We start from the raw sequence: 9,987 nt of genomic DNA, 5'->3' as shown, positions 1-9,987 counted from the left end.
TGTGCATAATGTAAGTTACAAAAACACACATATACATTAAATACATCACACCTCTCTTCAACCTCTTTCTCTCCTATATCTTCTACAACACATCTCTCTTTTATTGGTTCTTTCAATTTGAATATATTGAACCACGCCACTAAAAGTAGTTATAAGCCTACTGAAATATAACAGATATTACAATTTTTCAAGCTATCAATTTTTTACACCATATTTATCCACACTTATGATTTATATTCACACTTTTAATCATGAAAAACTCATTCAAGAAGTTACAAAAACTACAAGATTAGTTGTAGTGTGTATATATGTACTCCTTAAGTATCAACAGGATAGTTTTGATGTTAGTTGAAAGAAGTTTAAACAGTGACGTGGAATTAAGACAAACATATACGGTCAGAAATACTTGAATAACATTAACAGCAGGTTTTAGGTTGTCAACATACGCAATCTAATATTCAACACTGGCTAAACGTGTTTGCAGTGGATTAAAACTTAGCAACATAAGCAGCTGAAACTACATTGCAGTTCCAGATAGCAGTTATACATTAAAACAAATAAAGCAGTATTTAAAGTTCCACATAAACATTCTACTAGTCAAATTAACGAAACAAAAGTACCCCTAGCAACAGTTAATTACCCCAACCACCACCGCCGCCAGAACTTTTATTGTTGCCACCCCATCCTGTGTTATCTGCATCATTGTTACTGTCACCTGAACCAGAAGCACTGTCATTTTTCGACCCCCATCCCCCACCACCACCAGAAGACCAGCCGCCACTTCCTCCGGCTTCAGACTGCACACTACTTTTTGTGTTACTACCCCACCCACTATTGTCAGAATCCTTACTTGCATCACCAGCAGTAGTCTTTTGTCCCCAACCGCCACCACCTCCACTGCTTCCACCACCACCGCCGCCAGACCATCCACCACTTCCTCCCTGAGTACTTTCTTTACTACCTCCCCAACTGCCGCCGCCACCTCCACCACCACCAGACCATCCACCACTTCCACCTGCATCAGCATTAGCATCACTATTCTTCTGTCCCCAACTACTACCACCACTTGCACCACCACTCCAGCTTCCACCACCACCGCCGCCGCCACTCCAGCTTCCACCACCACTGCCTCCATAACCTGAACCCTGGTTATCATTGTCAGAGTCATTTCCTCGCCCTCGTCCTCTACCCCGTCCTCTTCCCCGCCCACGACCACCACCATCTTGATTATCAGATCCACCCCAACGACCTCCACTACCGCCGCCACCACTCCAACTTCCACCACCTCCGCCATAACCCGAATTTTGGTTATCATTATCACCATCATTTCCCCGTCCACGTCCTCGCCCTCTTCCCCGCCCACGGCCACGGCCACCACCATCCTGATTGTCGGAACCACCACCTCCACCGCTAGACCAGCCACCACCTCCACCACTAGACCAACCACCACTTCCTCCTCCTTCAGAACTCTTCTTGGATCCCCACCCGCCACTATCTGCATCCACATTCCCATCACCTGAACCAGAATCGTTAATCTTTTTCTGCCCCCAACTGCCAACGCCACCGCTTGACCATCCACCACTTCCTCCTCCTTCAGTATTCTTCTTGCTCCCCCACCCGCCACTATCTGCATCCACATTCGCATCACCAGAACCAGAAGCATCATCATTCTTTTTCCCCCAGCCACCACCACCGCCACTAGACCACCCACCATTTCCTTCTCCCTCGGTACTCTTCTTACTCCCCCACCCGCCACTATCTCCGCCACCACCTCCTGTTTCTGTACTCTTCTTGCTACCCCATCCACCATTATCTGCATCATCATTATTATTCTGTTCAGAATTACCACCACCACCCCAACTGCCACCACCACCGCCACCACTGCCGCCGCCAACCCAGCTACTACCACCATCACCGCCACCTCCACCTCCACCACCCCAGCTACTACCGCCATCACCGCCACCTCCGCCACCCCAGCTACTACCACCATCACCGCCATAACCCGAATCCTGATTATCATTATCATCATTTCCTCTTCCCCGTCCTCGCCCTCTTCCTCTTCCTCTCCCACGGCCTCTTCCCCGCCCACGACCGCCACCATCTTGATCACCAGACCCACCCCAACCACCACCACCAGCTGATCGAATTGGTTCACGGGGATCATCAATGTGTTTTTGAAAATATGCTACTAACCGATCAATTTCCTCAAACATCTGCTTCCGGAATCTAAACCCTTTAGGATACAATCCAATATACTCATGATGTGCATTCGAAGTCCTTATGTACGTCAGAATAAACGCACCTGGATGTTCATGAGATACACCAAACGAATAAACGATTCTCAACGGGTGCTCAGATTTTTCCTTCCTCAAAATCTCATCAACTTCAGCTTTTGTCCCTTGCTTAAACATTCTGTAACCCAGCATTTTCTTCAAATTAGCTACCAAGGGGTCCACATATTTAGCAATTACCTGTACATTAAAAAAAATATTTTTCTATAACTACAAATCACATAAACATATTTGAATTTAATTAATTTAAAATAATTAAATACTGACCTCATCAAGGTTAGAGAACACATCATCTCCTATTTTTAGTGTTTTCCCAAGACGAAGCAAGCTTGAAATATCCTTGTGGTCTTTTTCAGCTTCTAGAATATCCTTGTGAGCATACACCCCATTGTAAACTTTAAGTGTCAATGTTAAATACGACGGACCACGAGAGCTAGGACGGAACAGACTCTCGCCAGATTCTTTCTCAGACAGCAACTGTAAAAGTAAATTAGTGAGTATCAAAAAGTAACAATTTAATAAAGAGGTAGTGTGAATATAAATTGACTAAACTAACCTCTATTGCATCATCGATTGTAACATTTTTGAAGTGAGGATGAACAATCATTCTTGGTTTAAAAAGTTTCTTTGCTATCTCCTTCACTTTATTAGGCTTTTCATTTCCAGTCCCTGAAGTTTCATGAACTTCCTGATAATAAGGATCAGTGGGCTTATCTATCTCAGAAGACCATTTACTCCTCATGTGACTTTCCTTACAGCTAAGGAAAACTTGGTACCTATCTTTCACAATTGACTTAATTTTGCAAGTCAAACTTTGACCTTCCTTTAACTTATCAGTCAACACAACTTCGTCAGCATCATCACTATAATCTTCCTTGTATAGCATGCCACTCAAACCCGTTTCGAGACTACATACAGCCCTTTCAGGTAGGACCCGTCGAACCGTAACTCGCACGATTCGTCCTTCAGAAAGTGTACTATCAGTCTCACCAGAAATCATCGAAAACTCTTCGTCTTGACTCGGTTCCACGTATTCCCTTCGCCAATCTTGAAAACCATTCATCAATTCAAGTTTTACAAGACCGATTGTATCTTTCTTATTTTCCAATTTCTTAGACTTAGCATACGTATCTACTTCAAGACTGTTTAACAAACTCGGGTTTTGTTTTACATGATCAATCGCCATCTCGATGATGTCATCATCGTCATCCATAACATTCTCGTTTGCATCTGCAAGGTAAATATCTTTAGCTAACTCCTGTGCAAGACGATACGATTCCGGGTGGATTCTTGTATTGTCTAACGAATCGATTAACTGACTACTACTAGTTGCATTCCCACTTCGTTTAACACGTAAGAAACCAACCGCGTTTATAAACACTTTTCTACCAAGACCGTGGTTTAATAAGTCCTTTCTACTGTATATAGAACCGGATCTCATAAAGGATCTTTGTAAAGAAGTAGCTTTTGTGGGTCCCAGCCCGGCGATAAACTGTAGAGGAGCAAATAACCATTCATGACTTATGGCTGTATTTATATCGAGTCCGACTTGGTTGGTTACGTCTACCATAACTTGTTCAACTATTTTATACTTCTCATTAGAAGTAAGAAAGGTATCTAAAGGAGTAAGTTTCCAGGATAATATTTCCTTCCCGGGCCCACAAAGAGTAGCAGCCATTGCTAATGGATTTTGAAGATAGCGTCCAAGTGCAGCAGCACGCTTTACAATGCCTGAAAAAGTTAGCTTTTACATTAGAGATATAACAGTATTTATAAACTAGTAACATAACTATCATAATATACCAACATCCGACCTGTTTCTCTTATAGTGAACCTTTTTTATACTTAATGTCAACAAATGTAACACGAATTAACATTTAATGGGTCAAATTTGACACCTACTAGACCCAAATATAGATTAATGTGCATGTAACTGACCAGATCGAGGCTGAAGCTGCTCAGATGATATTTCTGATTTTTCATACAAGCGGGGCAGAGACTCGTCACCGTATATAACATTGAGCCCGTCGATGCTTTGGGAACCATCTCCAACACTTGCCAACTTTGATATAACCTGACAATAAAAACACAATGATGTACATATCTGCACTTTCAGTTACATAAAGAAAAAGAAACAAGCATAAAAAAACATAATTGCGTACATGGGTAGATCAAGTATAGAGCTGGCAAAATGAAAAGATAGGGCTGGTCAGGTAATAGGTTAAAGCAGGAAATTTTGGTACAGGCTGAAATCAGGTCATGTTGGTTTGACCCGAAATGCATTTTGTCCAAGATTTGTGAAGTTATATATAGCTAATATGTTAATAAGACTAAAAAGTATATTATTATAAATAATGTATCCTTTTTTAAAAAATTTAAAAAATTTGTGCATTAGAAATACAAAGTGTGCAAAACCCATCTACGTTAAACTCTATTGTACAAACACAAAGAAGTGCAACAATATCTTCAATAAATAGGAAGGTTTAGTGTTAAACTAAGAAGATAAAATATGAATAAAAACACACAAACACACCTCGAGAATATCCTCCTTAAGTCGACTGCAAGGCACACTCGCAGCACCCAAAACAACAACGTCCGGTTTGTGATCCACCATAAACTTCAAAATGCGTTGCTGATCGTTTTTCTTGCGTTGCTGATCATTAACACTTTGACCACGAATACTTAAAGAACTGGCAGATAAAACATCACGAATTTCTCCATACGAATCCAACATCACAAAAGTAGTTGGAGGCCTTCCTGGGCCCCAACAGCACGCCATAACTCTCGGAGCATCTTTTGAGGAACTAGAATCAGAACCCGGTCTCTGATACGGGCCCACAGACACTTTATTCCATAGTGACCTTCCATAATCCATTGATAACCAGCTTTTTGCTTTACTTGTTAACAAGGCCCGTGCTTCGTTCTCCATAGCAGGTAAAAGAAAACCATCGAACGCGTCTTGTATAATCTGCTTTCGTTGTTCGTTCCATAATTGAGAATATTTACTCACGCTAACACTAAGGTAACAATCATTAGCATCAGTTAATAACTTATCATGGATTGAAGTAGGAAGCTTGACAGAAACTTGGATAAGATTCTCCCTTTCAGCCTTTTCGATAACAAGCCATTGTGCATCTTCGAATTTTGTTAAAGGTTTGTCCTTTAACCATTTGATCCCAGCGTATTGATGATGGGCATTTATTGCTACCTTTCCATCAGAAGTGGGACTTGTTGATATTGTTACGTTGTTCATATAGATGCCACGAACATGTTTCCTGACATTTGGCTCACAGCTGATTTCAATGGCAGCCTAAAATGATATATGAAACATAAGCACGTTAATTTTAAACTATAATCAGGACCAAGAGATATGGCACTAACAAAAGAAAGAAGTACAGAAAGAATACAAAAACTTAACGATTTTTTCACAAAATGTAATGACAGGAATGAAATAAACAAAATTATGGAAAAGTCATTCCATTGCATCATCATGTATGGTTTGACCTCTAGGAATGAAATGAAAATTCAATATATGGGTTGGTATGCAAAAGTGAATTTATGTGGTAAAAAAGATTATAGATATTATGAGATCAAGAAATACCAAATCAGATTACAATTATATGTCTTTCTTTATTTATGGAAAATAAACTATGATTAATACTTGAGTTAAGACACTAGAGTGTTCAGAGTTATACTAAATATTATACAGAAAAAAACGAGGCTTGTGAAGTTATGACCCATTCCATGATGGAAGGGAAAAAAAAGACCCTTGAACAAGGGAATAAAAATCAGCAAAATGAAGAAAAGCAATCAGCTTTTTATCATTTCAAGATAATCCATTCCAACCCTTCTCAAATTCCATAATACCAAACAATGCAATATACTATCGTACCATGTGCCTAGCCCCTTTGAGCACAGCTTGTGGATTCTCAAATTGTCGACATGTAAACCTTGATGCCACATCATCAGGTGTTTCCTTAGGATCCTCTAGTTCATCCATTCTCTGCAAAACACGAGCATCAGAATCAATATTTTATATAATTCATACAAAAACTATGAAAAATCAACCAACTTACCATTTGTTGAAGAGAGATTTGTAACCCAAATTCCTCAAAACTATCGCCAAACTTGCTAACCACTTCACGCAATCCAGCTTCAATGCAAGTCCCATACAGTGATTTCCTGGTTGGCCTCTTGAATTCTCCTTCATCTAGAACAACATCACCAGGAGGGAAATGAAGGTTGAATTTTGAGTCAACATCGTCAATTTCCCTTTCAATCTCAGCCACATTTAAAGACTTGATTATTGATTCATAAAATTTCTGATCCAAATGAACGCGTGTCTCCTCATTTATGTCTCCTTCTTCTTCAAATCTCTTATTGTAGTACAGTTGCAGAGCACCTTTTCGTTTTTGAAATAGCAACCATTTTCTATCCAATTCTAAGATATTCCAAAATACCTGCACAAATATCCCACCTCTTGTAAGCTTTCTCTAATAGCATAAGAAGTAAATTTGGAAGAAGTCGGTGTGATTAGGTTAACCCATAACACTGTTGTCATAAAAAATTGAACTTGAGTGTTTCAAATGTGACAAGAGTGCTCATGATTCCTGTAATATATTATTACTTTTCCCAAAATGTTCTAAAAAGTTATATGCATTACAAATACACTTATAACAAGTTTCTTGAGCCCTTTGATTTTCCATTTAAGTTGACATTTTTGTTTTATAAACTGGACTGTCAACATAACCCATAATTATCCCATTCATTAGCACATGGGTCAAACTTAAAAACTCATTTCCAATCACCTTGTGCCACTTCAGAGTGGGTTTCGGGTCAGAATCATATTGATTCTCCATGCCAGCTTCCTGTTCGTTATCCTTAAACAAGCTACCACACTCCTCCTTCCTATACATGGCAATAAATGGTACCTGATACAAGAAAGAAAATAAAAAGTTTAAAAATAAAAAAGTTTCAAAAAACATAAAAACATGGGAATTTAAAGTTTCCCTTGGATGAAATACTCACCTCTAACTTTTCAACATGCACAAGCTCCAAAAACCTCTTAATATCTTCCTTAAGTATCGATAACTCATTTTCACCTCCATCTTCAGTTGTTATATTACCTCCTCTGGCTATTTTTAGTTGATCGATAATCCAGTTAGCCTCTCTATCTACGCTCATTTTCACATTTGGGTGACAGCCAGTGATTTCCTCAGATATCTACAACAAAAACTTAGATAATGATCAACAAAACAAACAGGTACTATATTGGACTAGTAGCAAAAACATGTTAGCATCAAAACCTGCATTCTTTCAGGAACATCTGTCTCTATAATAACGTCATCTTTCTTAGTCATGTACTTCTCTGAATTAATGATTGGTTCGAATTCATCTTCGGCCTTTGCTTCTTTCGACCCATCAACCTTTGTGGGTCCAAACTTGCTGAGGTCATCAAGATCATCATATACATCGTGAGAAGAAACTCTTTCTGCACGTTTAGATTTTTTCTTACCAACATTGGCCCCCCTGCATCACATACAAAGAATCAATCAAGAAACAACAAAAGAAAACATCCACATAACACTTAAGCAGAAAAACCTGTACCTCGATGGACCAACATGTTCATCTTTTTGCTCATCCTCAACAATGAAGTCTGCCATGTCATCTCCTTCAGCAACGCCGTCTAGAAATGTACCAAGAATTTTGTTAGAATTTCTAAAAATAAAAAGCTACATATATGTAAATGAAATTGAATACTACTAATCTGTGGTATTTGGAATCTACCATCATCAGCCCCAAATAAATCATCAAAAAATCCTGAAGAGCCTTCGTCAGCATCTGTTCTTGCTGTCTTCAACCGCTTAAAATTTTCGTTTTCCTAAAGGATTCAAAAGCAAAGAGAATAACAAATTAGGTAATAAAAACAAAAACTGAAATGTAACTTGAACTATAAAGTATATAGCAATATAGTTACAAGCTTCGGCCGACGATTTGCAGAGTTGTTTTCTTCAATTAGTTCAAAATCATCATCATCCAGAACATAAGTCTTCTTTGAATCTCTTTATAGGTTGAAAAAAGCAACAGTTAGAAATACAACATTGCATTAGTAATTAACAGTAGAGCATAAACATAATTTACCGTTTCTTCCTTATCTTCTTTTGCTTCCCATTAATGTTTGCATTTTCCCCTTCCTCGTCTTCATCGATATCATCCACTATGAAACCATCGTTCTCAAACTCGTCTGTTCAATGCAAGATAAACAATCACTTTACAACCTCAAACTAAACATGCCATATCATAAACGAATCTTCATCATCTTAAACATTTACAGCGAGAAGCACAATATAACTACTCAATTTGAACTACCATCATTACATACAATCCGAGTACAGAGGCATAATTAAAGTATCATAAAACACAAAGAATGTAACATGCATATGAGTGAGCAAAAGGAAAATTTATGTATAAACAAATATATACTTAATATATAAATAAAAATGTTACAATAAAAAATATCTTGTACTGATACACAGGGCTAACTAGAAAACCCTTTAAACATTCAAATCAGCTCAACATTGTAGCGCATGCATATGAGAAAACAAAAGAAAAATAAATATTTGAATTTCTTTATTAACAAGTAAGAACATAAAAGATGCAGTAAAAATTAGAAAAGCTACACTGAAACACAAAGCTATACCCTAAAAAAGGTCAAAATCGGCCCAATATGTATAAGCATATAAGTATATAAAATCATGCAAATACAGATTAAAAGTAGCTATTATGTACCATCATCAATATCTTCAGGCTCTTCTCTGTTATTAACTTCAACTGCAAAGATCAAAACAAACAGATATACATACGTAACCAAGTAAAATGTAAAACATTAAAATAAAATCAAAAATAAAAACTTATAAAAGTAAGAGTAAACTCACCATCACGTTTTGACATTCGTTTTTTTCTAGCCATTTTGCAAAAATCGGAAGCTCAAAAATAAAAACCCTAAAATTTAGGTTTCAACAAAACCCTAAGCTGATAAAAATGATGATTGAAATTTTTAGTGTGGTTTATCGCACATTGTAAGAAACGTTTAAATAGATCGTAGCTAGGAATGAAATAACTGCCAGTGTTAGAATCGAAACCCTAAAACATTGGTGTGAATAATTATTGTATTTTGATGATCAGAAAATGGAGAAGGTGTGTTAAAGGAGTGAAAACCCTGTGAAAATGGAAAGAGAAAGTTTGGAAGGACAATTGTACACTGGTAAAGTTTCATTTTGGTCCCTGAACTTCTATTGAATTACATGTATGTATGCATGTTAAAGAAAATTTTCTATTTAAAAAAAAAAAAAATTAAGACTACCAAATAGTTTTATATAATTATAATTATTTATTTTCGTTGTAATGTAGGCTATATACTTAAAAAGATGTCAATGTATGTCACATACTTTCATCAAATAGTGCTAATATGTAGGCTATTGGTGACCGATTAACCGGGTGTGCAATCCCTGAAGCTAACAAACGTTAACAAGAAGCATTCATAGATCGAATTAAATGTAGTTTCAGGTTCCTAATTACTCCTTCAAGCTTCGTGTTGAATAAGATTGTGTTAAAATTCATCTCTGAATAGCAGATTGAAAAGTCAAAGTTTATGAAATTTTAGCCAAAAATTCCAATTGGATCGTTTCTCGAAATT

The 9,987-nt window shown here is 37.6% G+C and overlaps 1 protein-coding gene across 1 annotated transcript; it reads right to left on the bottom strand.

The window, feature by feature from the left end:
* Nucleotides 1-488: 488 nt before the first annotated feature.
* On the bottom strand, nucleotides 489-9,462 carry LOC139902164 (transcription elongation factor SPT6-like). The gene is made up of 17 exons (XM_071884816.1): nucleotides 9,227-9,462; nucleotides 9,081-9,122; nucleotides 8,433-8,535; nucleotides 8,269-8,353; nucleotides 8,079-8,172; nucleotides 7,899-7,977; nucleotides 7,598-7,820; nucleotides 7,320-7,514; nucleotides 7,100-7,222; nucleotides 6,368-6,751; nucleotides 6,184-6,294; nucleotides 4,825-5,601; nucleotides 4,230-4,365; nucleotides 2,848-4,022; nucleotides 2,559-2,768; nucleotides 641-2,471; nucleotides 489-517 (listed from the first exon to the last, which is right to left on the bottom strand). The coding sequence occupies exons 1-17, from the start codon at nucleotides 9,258-9,260 to the stop codon at nucleotides 489-491; spliced, it is 5,631 nt and encodes a 1,876-aa protein (XP_071740917.1). The 5' UTR covers nucleotides 9,261-9,462.
* Between the last annotated feature and the right edge of the window lie 525 nt (nucleotides 9,463-9,987).

The sequence above is a fragment of the Rutidosis leptorrhynchoides genome, chromosome 3 (genome assembly GCF_046630445.1).
Source record: "Rutidosis leptorrhynchoides isolate AG116_Rl617_1_P2 chromosome 3, CSIRO_AGI_Rlap_v1, whole genome shotgun sequence".
Taxonomy (NCBI): Eukaryota; Viridiplantae; Streptophyta; class Magnoliopsida; order Asterales; family Asteraceae; genus Rutidosis; species Rutidosis leptorrhynchoides.
The sequence above is the reverse complement of the archived record's forward strand: the minus strand, read 5'-3'. Positions and strand labels throughout refer to the sequence as shown.

Excerpts from the sequence above, each read along its gene's own strand:
- LOC139902164 (XM_071884816.1), bottom strand. The coding sequence starts at position 9,260 with ATGGCTAGAAAAAAACGAATGTCAAAACGTGATG. Across the intron at positions 7,821-7,898 it reads GAACATGTTGGTCCATCGAG|GGGGGCCAATGTTGGTAAGA; the intron begins GTACAGGTTTTT and ends TATGTGATGCAG. Across the intron at positions 2,472-2,558 it reads TGTTCTCTAACCTTGATGAG|GTAATTGCTAAATATGTGGA; the intron begins GTCAGTATTTAA and ends TTTAATGTACAG.